At 53.0% G+C, this 21,562-nt stretch overlaps 2 protein-coding genes across 2 annotated transcripts; both read right to left on the reverse strand.

The window, feature by feature from the left end:
- Positions 1–682: 682 nt before the first annotated feature.
- HTR6 (5-hydroxytryptamine receptor 6) lies at positions 683–16,764 on the reverse strand. Its single transcript, XM_054503442.1, has 3 exons — positions 15,161–16,764; positions 2,921–3,079; positions 683–2,729 (listed from the first exon to the last, which is right to left on the reverse strand). Exons 1-3 carry the CDS (start codon positions 15,872–15,874, stop codon positions 2,280–2,282), a joined length of 1,323 nt encoding a protein of 440 aa, XP_054359417.1. The 5' UTR covers positions 15,875–16,764; the 3' UTR covers positions 683–2,279.
- Positions 16,765–18,392: 1,628 nt separating this feature from the next.
- LOC129016756 (small ribosomal subunit protein uS2-like) lies at positions 18,393–20,285 on the reverse strand. Its single transcript, XM_054456442.2, has one exon. It carries the CDS (start codon positions 19,364–19,366, stop codon positions 18,479–18,481), a length of 888 nt encoding a protein of 295 aa, XP_054312417.1. The 5' UTR covers positions 19,367–20,285; the 3' UTR covers positions 18,393–18,478.
- Between the last annotated feature and the right edge of the window lie 1,277 nt (positions 20,286–21,562).

Below are 21,562 nucleotides of genomic sequence, written 5' to 3' on the forward strand. Positions count from 1 at the left end.
CAAAAAATTAAAATAAAAAAATTAGCCACTGCCAACTACTCAGGAGGCTGAGGCAGGAGGATTACCTGAGCCCAGGAGCTCGAGGCTGCAGTGAGCTATGATTGTGCCACAGCACTCCAGCCTGGGTGACAGAGTGAGACTCCGACTCTTTTTTTTTTGAGATGGAGTCTTGTCACCAGGCTAGAGTGCAATGGCATGATCTCAGCTCACTGCAACCTCCACCTGCCGGGTTCAAGGGATTCTCCTGCCTCAGCCTCCTGAGTAGCTGGGATTAAGGCACCTGCCACCACGCCTAGCTAATTTTTTGTATTTTTAATAGAGATGGGGTTTCACCATATTGGCCAGACTGGCCTCCAACTCCTGACCTCAGATGATCCACCCGCCTCAGCTTCCCAAAGTGCTGGGATTACAGGCATGAGCCACCATGCCCAGCCAACTCCAACTCTTAAAACACAAAATTTAAAAACAAGTATTTATGCAATTCTTGTTGCTTTTAAACTAAACTGCTCATGTCATACATGGGAAATGGAGGCTCTGAAAGGGGAAAGAATTTTGCTGGGGTCCCAGATTGAAGGGGCAGAATCTGGACCACAACCCAGGACACCTACACCCAGGCCTCACCACGACACCAGCTGCTTCTCAAGCCCCGAGTGGCCCCTCAGTTGAATCCAGTCCACACCACAGCCACTGCCTTCAGCTAGAGTTTATTGAGAGTCCCCTTGGGCAGGCCTGGGGGATAGAGGAAGCCCCACAAGCACCGTGGCCCTTCAGTGGCCAGCGGCCGGGGCCAGAGTTGTGTCTCATCAGCACCAAGGAGAGGGCCAGGCCAGGCATGGAGGACCCCCGGGAGTTTGTGTTGATGGAACTTGGGGGAGGCAGGGCTGAAAAGGGACCTATGGCAGGTAAACTGGCGACCAAGAGTTCCCCAACCCCCTACCCCCAGAAACCAAGGCCCCTGTGCCGGAGTCCACCTGCCTGCCTCATGGGCCCCACCCCACACCAGCTCTTCGACTCTGCTCTGCTGACCCAAGTAGCTACCATTCCCATTTCTCTCACTGACCCCGGGGAAGCTCAGAGGGAGGTGGGCAAGGGGCTGGGTTTATCCCAATCAGTTGTTCCCTTCTAGGTTCAAGGACCCCCCAGGATCGAGGAAAACCAGTCCTGAGGCTGAAAAAGAAACTGCCACCTGCCCGTTTTGCCCCCAGGAGAGGCGATGCAGCAGCTTGAGAGCTGGGAGGGTCCCTGAGAGATGGGGTCCCCACCCAGGAGCCAGAACAGGGAGTTGGGGAACCAGAGTCAGGCTTTGGGAGGCCAGGCCGGGGCTGAAGAGGGGGAGGCAAATGGAAAGAGAACAACAGGAACAAAGAGCCCTTCCTGACACACAGCCGGAGAGGCCAGGGGGCTGGATAGCTGGGGGTCGTAACAACAGAACGTACCACTTAACTGACCATGTACTGGGTGCTGGGCACACATTGTCTTAATTCTCAAGACAACCCTGCAAGATAGGCATCATTTCTCTACCTTACACATGGGATAACTGAGACTCAGAGAGGTTAAGTAACTTGTGTCAGGCCCCAGAGCTCATAGGTGGTAGAGCAGAGGCCCACATGCATGCCTGCCTGCCTCCCAGGTGCAGCTGCTGCCACATATATACCAGGGAGGGGACACTGGCAGGTCCAAAAACCCTCTAGCAAATCATTCTGAGGGTTAAAGATCATCTAAGGCAGCACATCTCAAACTGTAATGGGCACGTGATTCACCTGGGATCTTGGTAACATGCAGTTCTGACTCAGCAGGTCTGGGCAGGGGCAAAGATGTGCATTTTTCACAAACTCCCAAAGGTGATGGCAATGCTGATTGTCCATGGACTACACTGTGAGTAGCAAGGGGTTCAGCCCAGCATTAATCCATGCTTGCAGGTGGGGGCATTCCCTCCCGTCCAGCCTGACAGAATGGGCAAAGGTCATGATTGTTTTCATCCTAACCTGAACCAAGAGGTCCTTCTCCCCAACATCCAGAGTCCTCCAGCCCATCCTCTGCACACACAAGTTACACTCAACAGTGGAGCATCCTTCAGAACATGATATCTGAGTCAGCTATGATCCCTGCAGGTAAGGGGCCTGGAGATGGAAGCAGGGGCCAGCTCTGCGCACCCCTCTGGAGCTCAGAGGGCTCTTAGGAGACCTGCAGCCTCCTGGTCTTAGCCAAGAGCTGGCCCAAGGCCTCAGGGTCTGGGTTCTGCTCAATCCAGCTCCCCACTGGCCAGCCCCAAGCCCGGGTCAGTTCATGGGGGTGCCAAGTGGATGCGGCCGCAGCTCGGGCTCCGCGGGGTCGATGTTGAAGAAATTGACGGCAGCAGCGGCCCTGGTGGGCAGCGAGGGGTCCCGGGTGGCCTCGCCAGGAAGCAGCAGCTGGGCCGTGAGCTGCAGGCCTGAGGAGCCGCCTGAGCCTGCGTCTGAGTCCGAGTCTGAGTCCGGCGGCAGGGGCAGTGGCAGCACCTGCTGTAGGCTAAGGCCGGGCCGGGGGCCGCTGTGAGAGGTGCGCAGTGATGGCGAGGCCAGGCTGGCCTGGTGCTCCCGGGGACAGTGTGGACATGGCAGGAACCTGCCCAGCGCCCGCTTGAAGTCCCGCATAAAGAGTGGGTAGATGATGGGGTTCATGGTGCTGTTACAGTAACCCAGCCACGTGAGGACGTCGAAGAGGCCTGGGGAGATGCAGTCGCACACGGCCTGAGGGGAGGGGATGCATCATGCCTGGTCCCAGGGCAAGGACCCAGGCCACCCTTCCCAGCATGGATGGAGCAGACACACACACATGCAGCATGAGAGGCAGCCTGCCCTCGCCTGTCCCCATGCCTGGACTGGGATCCAGGGCCTCTCCTGCAAGGGCCGGATTCACCTGCCCCCCGCTGTGGCATTACCTGGACTATGTTGGCCACAAAGAAGGGCAACCACGTCACAAAGAACATGCCCAGCAGGATGCCCAGCGTCAGGCTGGCCTTCAGGGCCTTCCTGCTGTGCTTCGTGGCTAGACGCCTGCTGTCAGCAGACTCCACCCCTGGGCGTGGGGTCCTGGGCACCTGCGGAAAGGAAGGCCACATGAGTCAGTTGAGAAAGGGCCCCCATCTGACCCTGATCCTAGCCACAGACTGAGCTTCAATCCTAATTCTAGACTGAGCCTTAGTGCCAGGATTAAACTGAGCCCTGTTCCTTGACTGAGTCCCAACTAGAGTCCTAGACCGAGCCCTGACCCTGACTCCAGGCCAAACCCTGACGTCAGCAATAAACCAAGCCCTGACCTTGGTCCCCCACTGAACCCTGACACCTACCATAAAGCCCTACATAACCAAGTTCTCAAACCAAGCCTCAACCGTGGACCTAGACTGAGCCCTGATCCTGGTCCCACACTGAGCCCTGACCCTGACCCAGAATTTCATAAGGTGCTCTAGGAAGTGCAATGAGACAGAGCAATACCTGAAACACAAATCAGATGGTTCAGAACAACCATCCCTGCAAAGACAATACGTGACACAGGCCAACACACACATTACAATGAGCCCAGCACCTTCCAAAGCCTTTAGTGCTACAGAAATCAATTGCAATTGACTGGGCGCAGTGGCTCACGCCTGTAGTCCCAGCACTTTGGGAGGCTGAGGCAGGCAGATCACTTGAGGTCAGGAGTTTGAGACCAGCCTGGCCAACAGGGTGAAACCTTGCCTCTACGAAAAATACAAAAATTAGCCAGGAGTGATAGCAGGCACCTGTAATTCCAGCTACTCGGGAGACTGAGGCAGGAGAATTGCTTGATCCCAGGAGGTGGAGGTTGCAGTGAGCCAAGCTCACATCACTGCACTCCAAGCCTGGGTGACAGAGCGAGACTCTGTCACACACACACAGACACACACAAAATCAATTGCAATTGAACAGTACTTGAAAAAGAGGACCTGTTACTGTCCAGAGCTTGGCAATTGCTTTGTATGTGGATTCTCTTCACATTTGGGAGCAATAGTCTTGCCTGGGCAATTACTCTTGAGCCCCACAAAATAGAAAGGCTTTTTTGAGAATGTGTGCACAAAGCCAATGTTTGCAGCCAAATCTCTTATAGGTTCCTAAGGATGCTGGTGACCTTGGCATTTTCCAGCTCAATTATACTGCGAACTGGCAGGCATCTCCATTCTCAAAAGTGGACAGGAAGAGGAGGAGGGGGTAGGAGGGAGGAGGAGAAAGAAGCTACTTCCCAGCAGCCACTGAAAGGAAGGCATGGGCCCGGGGAGGTTAGACTTTGACTTTGCAAACTGGCCCCCACAGTCCCAAAGGGCTCTCTGAGCTGGACGATTCTTTAGCTCAGCAGTGCTCTTCACTTGTTAAACTTCATGAGCCCTTTGAAAAGCTAACGAAATCTACACACACACACACACACACACACACACACAAACCTCTCCCCAGAAAATAAAAGGCTTGTAAATTTTTATACACACGTACAGACAAGAAAACAACGTTCCACACTTCCAGAAGGTTGAGATGACCTTGAAGTCTCTAAGTTTCCACCAGAAACCCCTAGGAGTCCGTGAAAGCTGGGATGTGAAGCCCTCCTCTAAACTATGTGTTTCTGTAATCAATGTGGATTTTCATATATTAGATTTACACAAAATTAGGCCCACCTCTATTTACTATTTAACGCCCGTGGGCAGTGGTGTGCACAGTTCATCATGAGCTACACAAAGGGAGTGTTTGCTGTCTGTGAACACATCTGGGCTTTGACAGCCAGGGATTTTCCCGGCACTGGGATTTGTCTAGTTCCTAAATTGTGTGAGAGCCCTGCTTAGTTCTCGAGGCCAGAGGTGGGTTGGATGTGGGGAGATGAGGTCAGAAGGAGGCAGGAGCAAAGCCACATTCCCAGGCAACCTTCCGCAGATGGAAAGGCGGAGGAGGCAAAGCCAAGATGTGTCAACTCCAGGGAGCACCAAAGCCAACACCCCACCCCACTCTGCTGCGCATGCCCTCGCCTCCAGCCCCTGCTCTTTCTAAGCCTCCAGAGTTGGTGTCTTGTCCATGGTGCTGAAACCCCAACTACATGCGGTCTTTTCATAGGAGCTGGAATTCTAATTCTGAAATGGCAAGGAGGTTGCTGGGGCAGGGAGACGAAGCACATTGTAATCCCCACCCCTCAACGTGTTTCTTCACATGAAATCTGGTTGTACAAATATCAAGGTTATACAAATTCACAACAGAGGCCTTGGTTTCTCCCTTCTGTCTTGGTGAGACAGCGTTGTACAGAGGCAAAAGCTGGGCTTTTAAGACAGGTGATCTGGCTTCAAATCATGCCTCTACCACTTACTCGCTCTGTGATCTTGAGAGAGCCTCTGTTTCCACATCTGCAAAATGGGAGAAATCATACTCAGCTTACGGCGTCGCTGTGAAGCTATGGATAATAAATGCATGCACAGTGTCTGACGTTGAGTAGGTGCTAAATAGCTGGTAGCCATGTTGCTGTTTCAGTGATATGTGTTGTGAGGTTGGGGTGATTTTGAGCACTGTTGGGGAGCCTGTCCTTCTACCAGCAGCTCTGGCCTCCCCAAAGCAGCACAGACACCAAGACAAATGCTCTGAGTCACCATGCTGCAGCTCAGATGCTATGACTAGAGGATGCTCTCCTCCGACTCCACCCCATCATACACAAGTCTGCTCCAAAGTCATTCCAAGTTAGCAAGGGAGTAAAAGAGGGTTTTACTCTCCTCCCTCCTCTTCTAGTTTTCTGTCCTCCAGAGTGGACTCTACATGGCTTTTGTGACCACACTATGGTCAGCCTGGAGGAAGAGAAGAGGCTCCTGCTTCCCCAAAAGAATCTCCTAAGACCTGCCACACCTTCAAATTGCTGCCATCAATGGGAATAGACAGCATGGAGAGGGATGAGACACTGTCTCATCCAGGCATCGCTCTGACCCTTAGTGACCTGAGGAGGGCAGGGGACAGGAGGCAGCCCTGATCTTATCAGAGCTCTAGGGCATGGGGGAAACTGAGGCACTAAGGGGACTATCTCAGGTCAATCACTGGGGAAGGAGCTCCAGAGAATGGGGTGGAGATGAACTGAGATTCCCTTTCTAGTCTCCCTGGGAACAACTGCAGGTTTTTCTTTCTCCTCTGCTTTCCAGAGAGTTGACTCAAGAACACAGGCAAGAGGAAAGAGAGAAGGAAACTGAGACTCAGAAAGGGTAGAGGACACTCTACCCTTCCCAAGGTTAACTGTTCCAGTACAAGGCCTCCAACCAAAACCTGAGTGGCCCTGAACAAATCAGCATTATCATCCCCATTTCTCGAGCACTTACTACACATCAGCATTTGATAGTCATTAGGTCGTTCAGTCTTTATGACCTAATCATCCCCATTTTGCAGATGAGACAACTGAGGCTCGGAGAGGCAAAATGACTTGCCAGAAGTCACACAGCAGTTAAGAGTTGAGTTAGGGATTCCATCATTTCTGGCCTCAGGAACTCCACTCTGCCCACTTCACCAAGCTGCTTCCACCTTTGGAGATGGCATCCATGGGCCCAGTCAGGGTGGGGTTACAGAAACCCCACCACTGTCAGCAAGAGGCCCTCATGGAGCAGAAGCCAATGGCAGCCACTAATCCACACCCCGGCATCTGGCTGATGCTGGCATCACCCTTCTGGATTCTCTCTCCCCCGTAAGCACCTCGCAGCCCCTTGGGCCATGTCCTGTTTTTTGCATCTCCCTTCTGTGTCAGTGTCAGAGGGCAGCTTCCTGAAGGACAATCCAGGGCCCTTCCAGCCAACAATCGCACGTACAGCTTCCAGCCAACACCTACATTCATGTCTACACGCTTGACATATCCAAGAATGTGTCCCACAGCACTACTTGTGATAGGAAAAAATTGGAAACAGCCTTAATGTCCATCAAAAGAAGAGTGGTTTAGGCTGGGCACAGTGGCTCATGCCTATAATCTCAGCCCTTTGGGAGGCCAAGGTGGGCAGATCACTTGAGGTCAGTAGTTCGAGACCAGCCTGGCCAACATGGCAAAACCCTGTCTCTACTAAAAATACAAAAATTAGCCAGGTATGGTGGTGCATGCCTGTAGTCCCAGCTACTCAGGAGGCTGAGGCAGGAGAATCACTTGAACCCAGGAGGTGGAGGCTGCAGTGAGCCGAGATCACGCCACCACACTCCGGCCTGGGTGACAGAGTGAGAATTTGTCTCAAAAAAAAAAAAAAAAAGAGAAGAGTGGCTTAAATAAACCACGGTGTATTCCCACTACAGAATACTACACCGATGTTTTAAAAGAATGAATCAATCAAATGAAAAGACCTCCATGATTATTAAATTATAATAGCAGGTTGCAAAGTAATAGATACAGCATGATCCTATTTGTTTAAAAAACAATATCCAACACAAAGCACCAAGTTTCTTTAGGTACCTGTATAAATACATAAGCACATAGAAAATGACCTGGAAGGGCCAGGTACAGTGGCTCACACCTGTAATCCCAGCACTTTGGGAGGCCGAGGCAGGTGGATTGCTTGAGTCCAGGAGTTCAAGACCAGCCTGGGCAACATGGTGAAACCCCATCTCTACAAAAAATACAAAAATTAGCCAGGCATGGTGATGTGCATCTGTAGCCCCAGCTACTTGGGAGGTTGAGGTGGGAGGATCACCTGAGTCAGAAGAGGTCAAGGCTGCAGTGAGCTGTGGTTGTACCACTGCACTCCAGCCTGGGTGACAGAGTGACACCCTGTTCTAACAGAAAAAAAAAAAAAAGACCTAGAAGGACATATCCTAAATTGATGCATGTCCCTGGGAGTGAAAGGTGATTAGCTGGAATTTGGAGGTCTTTTCCTTCATTGCTATTGTTGAATTTTTAAAGTGTATTCATGTATTCCTTTATGCAATTAATTTTATTTATTTATTTATTTATTTTTGAGACGAAGTCTCGCTCTTGTTCCCCACAGGCTGGAGTGCAATGGCACGATCTCGGCTCACCACAACCTCTGCCTCGCGGGTTCAAGCAATTCTCCTGCCTCAGCCTCCCAAGTAGCTGGGACTACAGGTGTGCACCACCATGCCCATCTAATTTTGTACCTTAGTAGAGATGGGGTTTCTCCATGTTAGTCTCAAACTCCTGATCTCAGGTGATCCGCCCACCTCGGCCTCCCGAAGTGCTGGGATTACAGGCGTGAGCCAACACGTCCAGCCCACAATTAAATTTTTTTACCATCATCTGATCATAGTGTGAGTTACAAGACAGACTCTGGAGCCAGACTGCCTGGTTTCAAATCCTGGCTCTGTTACAAACTAGTGGAGTGACCTTAAGCAAGTTACTTCATCTATGCTTCCACTTTCTGTTCTGTAAAATGGCATTAAAACAGCATCTACCTCATAGGATTACAATAAGGATAAAATAAAATAATACACTGAAAGTTAGAAGAGTGCTGGCACATAGGAAGTCCCATAGAAGTGTTAGCTATGGTTGTCGTTATTGGTCTCTGGCTCAGCTGTTTGATAATGATGGTGATGGTGCTGGTGACAGCAGTGATGTTTTTCCCTAGAAAGGATCAAAGTGGTGAGCTCCCCAGAAACATATATTTTACCAACAACAGGAAAAGAGAGGCACGAACAACTACTGTTGTTGTTTTAAAGATGGGGTCTTGCTCTGTTGCCTGGGTTGGAATGCAGTGGCATGACCATACCTCACTGCAGCCTCAAACTCCTGGGCTCAAGCAATCCTCTCACCTCAGCCTCTTCGAATAGCTGTAACTACAGGTACATGCCACCAGGCCTGGCTAATTTTTTATATATATTTTTAGAGACAGGAGCTCGCTATGTTGCCCAGTCTGGTCTCGAACTCCTAGCTTCAAAGGATCCTCCTGCCTTGGCCTCCCAAAGTGTTGGGATTATAGTTGTGAGTCACTGCCTAGCTGAAATTTGTTGAGCACTTACTATGTGCCTGGTATTTTATGTATATTATCTAATTGACTCTTCAAACAGACTTGTGTGATAGATGTCATGACCCCTGGAGCATAAGGAGGTAAAATGCCTTGCCCAAGTTCGTCCAGCTATGAGGGAAAAGAGGCGGGCTTAAACCCTGACCAGCGAGACCCCCAAGCTCGTGCTCCAGCCCTGGCTGCACCAGGCTGCCTGGCTCTGAGCAGCAGCCAAGCCTGCCATGCTCGGCAGTGTCACTCTGCCAGCCTCTCCCTGGCTCGGCCCCCTCCTCCCCCTCACAGATATTTCTGTGATCACAGCCTCATCCTCTGAGGAGGAGGAAAGACAGAGATGGAAGGGAAGATGGAGCACTAAGACAGAATGACGCTTAGTTGGGTGAGAGAGGGTGAAAAAAGGAGGGGGAGGAGGAAAAGCGGGAGAAATTGATGGGACAGGAAAGCGGGGAGGGGAAGACAGGGCACACAGAAGGAAGACATGGGAACTGAAGGAGAGAAGTGTGGGTAGGAGTGGGGAGGAAGGTGAGGTGTAGAGATGGGATGAGGTTATGGGCCACAGAGACCCAGAAATCCTGCCAGGAAGAGGAGGAGGCTGGGCCTCTCCTGCTGGTCTCTGCCTCAAGCCGATGGCCCATGATGCATCTCTGAAACTATCCCTAACACCCTGGACCCTCCACAATCTCCCAAGGATGGCTCAGTGCCACCCACATCCAGGCCCCCACCTTCCACCCTGCTCCCAACACACACATTCCCCCGCCCTGGTAGCTCCTCACTCTGTCCCACGGCTCTTCCTCCATCCCCAGCCCACACTCCCAGCCCCAGTGCTAAGCAGGACCCCTTCCTCCCAGCCCTGAGGTGGTGGGAAGACCTGACGGAAACCACTGAGCCAACCAGTGGCCTTTTAAAAGCCCGTTTCCATAAATAGACATATGGAGAGGGGATGAAATGCTCAAGGCTGACCAGCTCCCATGTTCTGACCCCAGAGGAACTGGGGCCTCGAGACCTATGCCCAGCTCCTTTCCCTCTGCAGGGAAGCTAGAGACTGGAATGGGGCAGGAAGCCAAGGCTAAGTGGGGCTGGGCACCCACATCTGATTCATTCTCATCACTTCCTTTAGGTCCAAACATTGAGGGGGCCTTCACCTCCAGGCCAGCTCTGGTGGGAAGAAAGAGGCGGTGATCCAGGAGGGCCAAGTAGAGGCACAATCCCAGATGCAATTTCCCAAAGTGCAGGCCGTTCACCAGGCAATCAGGAAAACGGCCTGCAGGAGGCTTGCTTAGGAGCCGAGTGGATTTGAGAGCAGGAACAGAGGCAGAGTTTGCACACGTCACGTTCAAACCAAGAGAATGGGCTTTCCAGAAAGCGGGGGGATTAGAACAGACACATTTCTGGCTTGAGAGGCCCCTGAGTCACTCTGCCTTAGAAGTAAGGCGCTGGCCTAACCAACCCATGAAGACCCCTCCAGCCTTTCACTTTAGGGCTCGGTGTGAGTGCTTTGCTTTCATCTTCAAACATACACAGTGAATAATAGATTTTGAATGTTTGCCGGGTGAAGCACCCCTCTTATAAGCTCCATAATCCTCATCGTGGTACAGTTTGATGATTAATGTCTGTACCCTAACTAGAACAGATTTCAAGAGGGCAGGCACTGTTGGTCTCGTTCACCACCACATACACAGCCTAGAACAGCTGCTGTGCAAAGCAGGTGTCAATACATGTCACCAAGCAAATGAATTCACACGATAAAAAGCTCAGGATCATGACACTCAAGAAGTGACTCTGAAAGGCATGAGAAAACAGGCAACTGCACAAACAGGGCTGGAATACCAGGCTCCCTGAAGCACTGTGTTCACTGCATTCCTTCCATCAATACATACTGAGCACCCGCGATGTGCCAGGTGCCCCTAATTCCTGGGACCATGGGGGAAAACAGAAAGGCCAGGCACAGTAGCTCACACCTGTAATCCTAGCAGTTTGGAAAGCCAAGGTGGGTGGATTGCCTGAGCTCAGGGGTTCAAGACCAGCCTGGGCAACACAGTGAAACCCTATCTCTACTAAAATGCAAAAAATTAGCCCAGTATGGCGATGTGCACCTGTAGTCCCAGCTACTCGGGAGGCTGAGGCAGGAGAATTGCTTGAACCTGGGAAGCGGAGGTTGCAGTGGGCTGAGATCACGCCACTGCACTCCAGCCTGGGCGACAGAGTGAGACTCCATCTCAAAAAAGAAAAAAAAAGAAAACAGAAAAACAAGTTCCCCACCCTTATAGGCCTAAAGTCTAGAAGAAGGAAATAAACAGTAAATAAATAAAAATGGGTAGGTATAGAACGCGTCAGGTGGTAGGAGGTGCTGCTGAGAGAAATAACTTAGGAAATGAGGACTGGAGAGGACCTGGGGAGGGTGACAGGTGCTACTCTTGAGAGAGGGATTAGGGGAGGCAATTCAACAGAGGCTGGAAGGAAATGATGGAAATTGGGGAGAACAGGGTGGAGACCTGAAGAAAGGGCACTCCAAGCAGAAGGAACCGCAAGTGAGGCAGAATGGGCTTGGTGTGTTCAGTGAACAGCAAGGAGGCCAGTATGGCTGAAAGAGAATAAACAAGCAGGATTACAGAAGGAAAGGAGGCCAGATAGGGTCAGAGGACCAGGCGATGTGAGACACAAGGCCACCAGAGCAGAGGAGTGATGCGGCAGGAACTGCATTGTAAAGGGGATCATTGGGGCCACTGCGGAAGGTTGAAAGGGAGAAGAATGGAATCAGGAAGTCAGTTAGGGCCAGGCGCAGTGGCTCATGCCTGTAATCCCAGCACTTTGGGAGGCCAAGGCTAGCAGATCACGTAAGGTCAGGAGTTCGAGACCAGCCTGGCCAACATGGTGAAACCCTGTCTCTACTAAAAATACAAAAATTAGCTGGGCGTGGCAGCACGTGCCTGTAAGCAGCCCAGGTAAGAAGTCATAAGCGTGCGGGTGGTATTTTCAGTTACGAGACAAGATGAAGTCACTAACGGAGCAAATGTAGAAAAAGGAAGAGATGCTCCGAGGACTGAGGACTAGGGATGCCATGGCTCGGGCGGATCAGGAGGACCCAACAGAGGAGACCAGAAGGCACAGAGAAGAAAAGGGGCAAGGTGTGGGGTCCCCAAGCAAAGCATTTCAAGAGTGTCATTGCCCACAGGCAGCACACCAGCACAGGGCGATGGCACCAGCCAGATCCGAGCTTAAACCTCACTTACCAACTGTGCAATCTTGGGCAAGTCCCCTCTCTCTCTGAGCCTCAGTTTCCCCACCTGTCTAACAGGGGTGCTGGTAGTACTTGACTCATTGGGTTTTTGGGGGATTAATAAGTTGAGCTCAGTGCCTGGTACAGAGTGAGTGCTCACAGATTGTGGGGCTGCAGCTGTTAGCACCTGGGAGACTCCTGCCCAGGTTCCAAGACCACAGACTCAGGTTCAATCCTAGTACCAGCCAGCGAGATTCATGGGAAGAAAATCTGTGTGGTACCGGCACCGCTGGAACTAGGAATCCTGATCTCTCCTGCCCCAACCTCACCCAGACCAGCCAACTTCTCACATCCTTAGTCACGAGAGCAGAGCTTCGTGAACTGTGGGAATGGAGATGATTTTAGATGGTAAAGGGACACCCCATAAAATGAGTGAATCACAGAGTGAGCACGTCAGCCCATTATAGCTGTCTTCCAGCTCTTCTAGGTGCATCAAGAGAAAGTCCCACGTTGATGCTACCATGTTTGTAATACCTTCTAGCACGCTACAAAGAGAAAGCAGGCCCTAGGCTCATCACCTCAACCACACAAAGCTGCATTTCAGTGATAGGGCTGGAGCTTCTTCAGTTTCACTGAAGTGGTGTTTGTGATCGCCTTCTATTTATGGCAAGGGATACAGATTTTCCATTTCTAGAGGAGATATGAAGTTTTCTTGCTACACAAATTCATGGGAGTAAAAAGATAAAAGAGATGATTTAAAGAAAATGCTAAGGATGCCAGGCACGGGGGCACGCACCTGTAATTCCAGCTACTCGGGAGGCCGAAGTGGGAGCTCAAGGCCAGCCTGGGCAACATAGTGAGACCCTGTGTCTAATAAGTAAATAAATAAAATGCCAAATGCATGTGAATTAAGTGGCTTGAGGTGTGGAGGTGGTGGTGGAAGAGGCATTAAGGAAGATATCCCCAGGCAGTTCTTGAATGCCTGAAGCTTGTGAAACACTCCTTTTCAAGAACCCAGGGATGCCTGTAACCCTAGCACTTTGGGAGGCCGAGACAGGAGGATCGCTTGAGCCCAAGAGTTCAGTGAGTTATGATCGTGCCAGTGCATTCCAGCTCTTCAGGCTGGAATGAGCTATGATCAATTCTAAGCTGCAGTGAGCTATAATCACACCACTACATTCCAGCCCTCCAGCCTGGGTGACAGAGCAAGACCCTGTCTCTTAAACAACAATAACAACAACAAAAAAAACAAGAACCCAGGGTATATGGCCCAAGGCAGCCATCCCACCCCTGAAGAAGCAAGTCAGAGTCCCAGCCACCTGCCAAGACTCAAGAATATTCTACAGGGAGCATGGATAGGGAGAAGGAGCAGGACGGCAGCCAGGACTCCCAGTCCATGTGGGGCCCCGCCCCCACCCCAGGTGATGGGCAGGGGCAACTTTGGGCCTCACCCACCGGGGTGGGACAGGCAAGCTTGTCTGGGGGACTGCCAAGAAGGGTGTTAGCCTCTGCCAAGTCCCCATGTGCCCAGTGACCTCCAACGCAACCCCCACCCTCCTAGAGCTTTCACCACCCAAGGCTACACCAAAACAGCCCAGCTGGGACTTTCCTCAAGACCTGCGACCTAAGTCACTGGGTCTCAGGCCTGGTCGGTCTACACTCCCACCCCTCCAGGGTGAACAATAGGAGTCAGGTGCACTGCAGCCTGGATGGCAAGAGCAGGCACTCACAGACAATGCAAGGCCTTGAGCTAAGAGCACCTACCCCATTCCCAGGCACTGAAACAAGATGGGACCTACTATGCACAGTGGGGATCAAAACTGACCTCAGTCAGGAGGTGAAGACCAGCCTGGCCAATATGGTGAAACCCCATGTCTACCAAAAATACAAAAGTTAGCCTGGCGTAGTGGTAGGTGCCTACAATCCCAGCTACTCAGGAGACTGAGGCAGAAGAATCGCTTAAACCCATGAGGAGGAGGTTGCAGTGAGCCAAGATCGCACCACTGCACTCCAGCCTGGGCGACAAAGTGAGTTCCACCTCAAAAATAAAAAAATAAAAAAACCAAAAAAAACTGACCTTGATATGTGTGACCCTGCTGGAGCTTATATTCAAGTCAGGGAGGCAGAATGAGCAAGTCATTCTTATGACTTGTTCTTACGGAGAATAACAGGGATGGGGAGTACAGATGGGCCTGCAGACAGGGTGGTCAAAGATGGCCCCTGGGAAGAGGGCAGCCGGGGGACGAACATTCCAGACACAGGGAACAGCAAGCGCAAAGACCTGGGCACAGAAGTAAGCCCAGTGCCTTCTAGAACCGTGAGAAAGGCCACAAGGCTGTTGCAGAGTAAGAGAGAGGGAGAGGGGAGGTGACACTGGAGAAGCTGGCAGTGCCGGATCCTGAGGCCAGATCCTGAGACAGGTTTTCTTTATCTGGAGCACAGTGGGGAGCCTGAAGAGTCTGAAGCAGGGGAGCAACATGATCACTTTTAAGTGCTCCGGCTTCTATGCAGAAGATGGAGAGTACTGGGTCTGCGACAGAAGCAGGGGAGCTAGAAGTCTACGCAGCCTCCCCGGTAAGAAGTGGCAGGGGAGATGGCACCTGTTTAGAGCAGCACCAACAGGTCTCGCTAATGAATGGCATAAGAGTGAGGGAGAAAAGTATTCCTAAGTTCCTGGCATGTGATGCCGCAATGGTGCCATTTGCCATGATGGGGAAGACCAGGGAGGCAAAGATGGGGAGAGTTGGGCCACCATAAATTCCCTGTTGTACATGGTACCTGGGAGAAAGCTGCCCCCGAATCCTGACAGCGCTATCCTGTGGTGGGTGGGTCAGGCATTGGCTCTGGAGTTCAGAAGAAAGGTGGGCGCTCACAACAGCCACGCAGGGCCATGAGCAAATGTGTGCTAAGTGGGGATGCCCAGAGGGTCTCCAGGGGCTGCTCATTCCTCTCTATCCCACAGCCCGGGTCTCCCTGCGCACCCCGGGTACCTGCAGCGTCTCCGAGGCCTGACTGGCCATGCCGGTGGTGAGGGAGGCCACCTGCACGGCCTGCTTGCGGGCAGCCAGCAGGATCCTGCAGTAGGTGAAGCATATGGCACCCGAGGGCAGGAAGAAGGTGAGGCCCGACGCCACGAGGACAAAGGGCAGGCTGGCCAGCAGGCGGCACTGGCCCGGGACGGGTGGCCGTGCATGGCCCAGCTCGTGCCAGCCCAGCAGCAGGGGCAGGAAGGAGGCGAGGGCGGCGAGGCTCCAGGCGCCCAGGACTAGCGCCAGGGCACGCGGGGGCGTCATGCGCAGCTTGTAGCGCAGAGGCGAGAGGATGAGCAGGTAGCGGTCCAGGCTGATGAGGCAGAGGTTGAGGATGGAGGCGCTGCAGCACATCACGTCGAAGGCGGTCCAGAGCAGGCAGAGGCCGCGCGCCAGCACCCAGCGCCCGTACAGCGCGTTCAGCATGGCCGGCGGCATCACCACCAGCCCCACCATCAGGTCAGACGTGAAGAGCGACACCAGGAAGAAGTTGGACGTGTTGCGCAGCGCGGGCTGAGTGCAGATGAGCGCGATCAGCAGCGAGTTGGCCGCCGCCGTCAGCGCGATGACCACGCACAGCGCGGCCGCCACCCAGCCGCTGCCCCCCGGGGCCGACGGCGGCCCTGCCCCCCAGGCCGGGGTGCTATTGGCGGTGGGGCCCGGCTCTGGGACCATGAGGACCGAGGGTGGAGGGCAAGGGAGTGATAGGGTGGCGGGAAGGCAGATGAGGGCCCCGGCGAAGCGCAGGCTGGACGGGGACCGTCGGTGAGAACAGACCGCGACTCACCACGCCCCCCGGGGGAGGCGAGTGGCGGGACATGGGCGAGGGCGCTGGGTCGCGCTAGGTCAGGGGGCAGCGACTACCGGAGGACGCAGAGTGGCTATTTGAGCGCCCTCGCGGACGGGGCAGGGACTCCTGGAGCAAACGGGTTGGAAGTTTGGGGAGGGGCACCCGATGAGCCGAGGCCCCTAAAGGAAGCAGCGGGAAGTCAAGCAGAGGTCGGATGGGCGCCCTGGGGTGGGAGCAGAGCCCCCTGGAGGGGGCGGGCGGCAAGATAGGGGAGGGGCGTCCGGCCGGGTCAGAGTGCGAAGTGGGAATGCGGGGAGGTGGATGCAGGGGGTGAATGGGCGCTCTCGGGCCGGAGCAGGCTCCCCGCGGCCGGTGGGCGTGTGGGGTGCCAGGGCGGGGTCCGCAGGGCGGGGGCCTAGGGGCCGGAGCAAAGCCCCCCTTGGGAAAGGCAGGTCTCAGCTGGCGCGGAGGCACCGGGATCGGGCGCACACGGCCTGTGCGGCGCGGGGGTTCGCCAGGGCCGCCAGGCCCCGCGGGAAGAGGAGGGCAGCGGCCGCGCGGCGCCCCCTCCCCACCCGGCCGCAGGGTCGCCTCCGTCTCCCGCCCGCACTGGTACCTGGGGCGCTCTGGCTGCTCCGCCGCCTGCGACTGCGGCAAGCGCCGCGGGGCTGCGAGAGGAAGAGGCGGCCGCGGGCCGGGCGGGCAGCGGGCCCGGGTCTCCCGAGCCCGGGAGGCGCCGCGAGGGGCCCGCACGCGCGGAGGAGAGGCCGGGTGCAGCCTGGAGCGCGCGGTCCCCGCGCCGCGGAGCGTGGGCCCCGCCTCGCGGTGGGCGGGGAGAGCCGAGCCCTGGCCCTGCAGGCGGGCGGGTTCCCGGCACCCCGGGCCTGTGGGCCGAAGATCAGAGCGCTCCAGCTGCGCGGGGTCACCTCCCGGGCTGTGGCAGCCCCCACACCCTCAGATGCTCCTCCTAACCCACACCTGGCGGCGGCGCAGGCGGAACTCGGAGAAGGGAGCTGTGACCTGCTTTTATCCAGGGGCTGCTCCCTAATGGGTGCCTGCCCACTCACAACGGGGTCACCGGGCTTTCAGGAGAGCCAGGAGTTGGGAAATATTGGACAAATCGCCTGACTCCCCTCTGGGCCTCAGTTGCCATATCTGTAAAATGGGTTAGTAATTCTGGGCATTCTTCACCCTTAGTTTGAGCAAGAAGCTAACCTTCCCCAGGGCCTTTCCCACAGAAACCATCCCGATCTCCAAAGGGGCCAGGTACTAAGAATGAAGTCCCTGAGCTGTTGGAGCTCCTAGTCTAACAGAGCGTTAACAGATTTGAGAATCCCCAGGCCAGGTGGGTTAGAGTCGCTGCAGGCAGAGGCGTGGGGTGTGGTTTCTCCTGCGTGTGACCTCCCTCTGCATCTGTCCCCTCTGGCTGAGAAGAGTCTCTGCCTAACACTGCTGTGCAGGTTAATACTGTTATTCATTCATTCATTTAATGGATATTTCAATGCATCTTTTAAGGCGCATCCACTAGATGTCAGGCACTGTTCTGACCCATCAGGACACTACAGTGGCCAAAACAAAGATCTGCATCTCCATGGAGTTTACATTCTCGTGGAAGGAGACAGACAATAAACAATAAGCATAATCAACATAGAAAGTGGGCCCGGCGCGGTGGCTCACGCTTGTAATCCCAGCACTTTGGGAGGCGGAGGCGGGCAGATCACCTGAGGTCAGGAGTTCGAGACCAGCCTGACCAACATGGTGAAACCCCGTCTCTATCAAAAATACAAAAATTAGCTGGGCGTGGTGGCGGGCGCCTGTAATCCCAGCTATTCCGGAGGCTGAGGCAGGAGAATCGCTTGAACCTGGGAGGCAGAGGTTCCAGTGAGCCAAGATTGTGTCACTGCACTCCAGCCTGGGTGACAGAGCAAGACTCTGTCAAAAAAAAAAAAAAAAAAAGGGAAAGAGAGAAAGAAAAGAAAGAAAGAGAAAGAAAGAAGAGAAAGAGAAAAAGAAAATGTATAAAGAGAACAGGGTGGGATCATTTTTTCTCCACAGAAATAGAAAAATAATACTTTCCAAATTGAAGGCTCCTGCGATGTCCCCAGGGGCTTTGTTGTACGGTTCCTACTCCTCCAGTTATTTATTCTGACACCTACAATAATGCTGAGAGGTAGACGTTAAACTGGGGTTCAGAGAGGCCAAGGGCCTTGCCCCAGATCACCAGCAGCAAGTGGTGAAGTGGAACTGAAACCCAGATCTGCTCGATGCCCATGGCAAAGAGAGCCCATTACAGATGGTCAAAACCTCCCCTCAGGCACCTCAGAGCCTGCAGCACCTACCCACCAACTCTAAGCTGCTATTTGGTGCTCAGAGCCTCAGCCTTGCCCACAGAAGCATCTTTTTTTTTTTTTTTTTTTTTTTTTAGAAACTGATGTTTATTTTCCATCAACCATTTTTCCATGTTGCTTAAGAGCCTATGCAAGAACAGCTTAAGACCAGTCAGTGGTTGCTCCTACCCATTCAGCAGCCTGAGCAGTGGGAGCTGCAGACCAGTCTTCCGTGGCAGGCTGAGCGCTCCAGTCTTCAGTAGGGAACTGCTGAATAGGCACAGAGGGCACCTGTACACCTTCAGACCAGTCTGCAACCTCAGGCTGAGTAGCAGTGAACTCAGGAGCTGGAGCAGTCCATTCACCCTGAAATTCCTCCTTGGTCACTGCCTTTTCAGCAGCAGCCTGCTCTTCTTTTTCAATCTCTTCAGGATCTCTGTAGAAGTACAGATCAGGCATGACCTCCCATGGGTGTTCACGGGAAATGGTGCCACGCATGCGAAGAACTTCCCGAGCCAGCATCCACCACATCAAACCCACTGAGTGAGCTCCCTTGTTGCTGCGTGGGATGACAATGTCCACATAGCGCAGAGGAGAATCTGCGTTACACAGCGCAATGGTAGGCAGGTTAACACAAGATGCCTCCGTGAGAGGCTGGTGGTCAGCCCTGGGGTCAGTAACCACAAGAAGCCGTGGCTCCCGGAAGGCTGCCTGGATCTGGTTAGTGAAGGTTCCAGGAGTGAAGCGGCCAGCAATTGGAGTGGCTCCAGTGGCAGCAGCAAACTTCAGCACAGCCCTCTGGCCAGTATTCCTGGAGGATATAACACTGACATCAGCAGGGTTTTCAATGGCAACAATAGCACGAGCTGCCAGCAGAAGCTTCTCCCACGTCCTCTTCAGATTTATGATATAGATGCCATCACTTTTCCTTTTATAGATGTACTGTTCCATCTGGAAGTCAAGATTGGTGCCACCTAAGTGGGTTCCTGCTGCAAGGAACTTAAGGACATCCTCCTCTTTCATTTGCAGGACATCAAGGGCTCCGGACATTGTGAAAGTTTCCCTTTAAGTTACGACGGGAATCCAGAACAACGCCGTATGGATCCCTCTGCAGATAGCGCGGAAAGGCCACAGAAGCATCTTTTAAGCAGATAGAGGAGGCCTGTCCTTCCTCCTTGCCACCACACTGCACCACTGTGACGATTTCTGCCATGCCCCCAAGGAACAGAATGTAGTACAGCAAGCCTGGGCAGAGAGTCAGAAAGACCTGGCTTGGGATCCCCGCTCCATCCCAGCTCTGGGATTACAGGGCCAGTGGCTCCATCTCCTTGAGTCACAGTTTTCTCTTCTGTAATAGTTAGCAGAACAATACAGCACCCACCTCACAGAGTTGCTGAGGGGATTAAATGACACTGATGTAATCTGTGTCTTTGGTACTATGTTAATGCTAGCTGGCCAGGCGCAGTGGCTCACGCCTGTAATCCCAGCACTTTGGGAGGCCAAGGCGGGCAGATCACCTGAGGTCAGGAGTTCGAGACCAGCCTGGTCAACATGATGAAACCCCATCTCTACTAAAAATACAAAATTAGCCAGGTGTAGTGATGCACGCCCATAGTCCCAGCTACTCAGGAGGCTGAGGCAGGAGAATCACTTGAACCCATGAGGCAGAGGTTGCAGTGAGCTGAGATCACACCACTGCACTCTAGCCTGGGCAAAAACAGCAAAACTCCATCTAAAAAAAAAAAAAACTAGCTCTTGGCCTTAGAGTTCCCATCAGCACAATCATAATGCATTCAGCTCTCTGCTAACTCCTTGAGCCCAGGGATTTCTGACGTGGACAACTGCAACCCTGAGAGGTGCTGTGTGGAAGGATTTTGGAGCCCAGCAACCTGGGTTCATCATCCAGAGTCTGCCACTTGCTCTGTGAAGTTGTGCAAAGCCTCTTAAATTCTCTGCTGCTATGAAACCAAGGCAGTGGAGCGGTGAATGAGATGAGTAAAAAATTCTGCCTGATAAATGTTGCTTTGTAAAAATCTGTATGTAGTGCATAGAATATTAGTCTTTCTGCTTTCACTTTTCCCACAATACTTGATATCTTTTATTTTTAAAAAAAGACCTAAAGATTAGCCGAGCATGGTGGTGCACGACTGTAGTTTCAGCTACTTGTGAGACTGAGGTGAGAGGATTGCTTGAGGCCAAGCGTTCAAGGCTGCAGTGAGCTATGATCACACCTGTGAATAGCCACTGAACTTCAGCCTGGGTGACAGTGTCTCAAACAAACAAACAAACTAAAGAAAACCTGGCAATAACTTTAACATTTGTTCATTCTGGGTGATGGATCCACTGATGTTTGTTATAATACGCTCTGTGCTAAAATTTAAAATTTTAAGATTGTGCCAGGGTTATGGTGCCACCTTGTGGCCATACTGTTATTGTCTTGAACTTGAGACTTTTTTTTTTTCTTTTTTAGAGACAAGAGTCTTGCTCTGTGGCCCAGGCTGGAGGCAGTGATGCTATCATAGCTCACTGTAACCTCGCACTCCTGTGTTCAAGCTACCTTCCCACCTCAGCCTCCCAAGTAGGTAGGACTAGAGGTGTGCGCTACCACACCCAGCTAAATTTTTTAAGTCTTTTGTAGAGACAAGGTCTTGCTGTATTGCCCAGGCTGGTCTCAAACTCCTGGCCTCAAGTGATCCTCCTGCCTCAGCCTCGCAAAGCACTAGAGTTACAGGCATGAGCCCCACACCTGGCTGAGACCTTTATAGACGCTTTGTGTGTGCTCTCCTATAACTGTCATTTGTGTCACGAAATAATGAAGTCCTAGACCTCTTAACATTTCAGGGTTGGCCGGGCGCGGTGGCTCACACCTGCAATCCCAGGACTTTAGGAGGCTGAGGTGGGCGGATCATGAGGTCAGGAGATCGAGACCATCCTGGCTAACACAGCGAAACCCCATCTCTACTAAAAATACAAAAAAATTAGCCAGGCGTGGTGGTGGGCGCCTGTAGTCCCAGCTACTCGGGAGGCTGAGGCAGGAGAATGGCGTGAACCTGGGAGGCGGAGCTTGCAGTGAGCCGAGATCGCACCACTGCACTCCAGCCTGGGCGACACAGCAAGACTCCGTCTCAAAACAAAACAAAACAAAACAAAAAACAAACAAAAATAAACATTTCAGGGTAAAGAGGGACTTTCAAGAATACTCAGCTTTTGCTTGATTACTTCTAGCCATCAGAGCTTCCTCCCCAG

This window comes from Pongo pygmaeus, chromosome 1 (assembly GCF_028885625.2).
Source record: "Pongo pygmaeus isolate AG05252 chromosome 1, NHGRI_mPonPyg2-v2.0_pri, whole genome shotgun sequence".
NCBI lineage: Eukaryota > Metazoa > Chordata > Mammalia > Primates > Hominidae > Pongo > Pongo pygmaeus.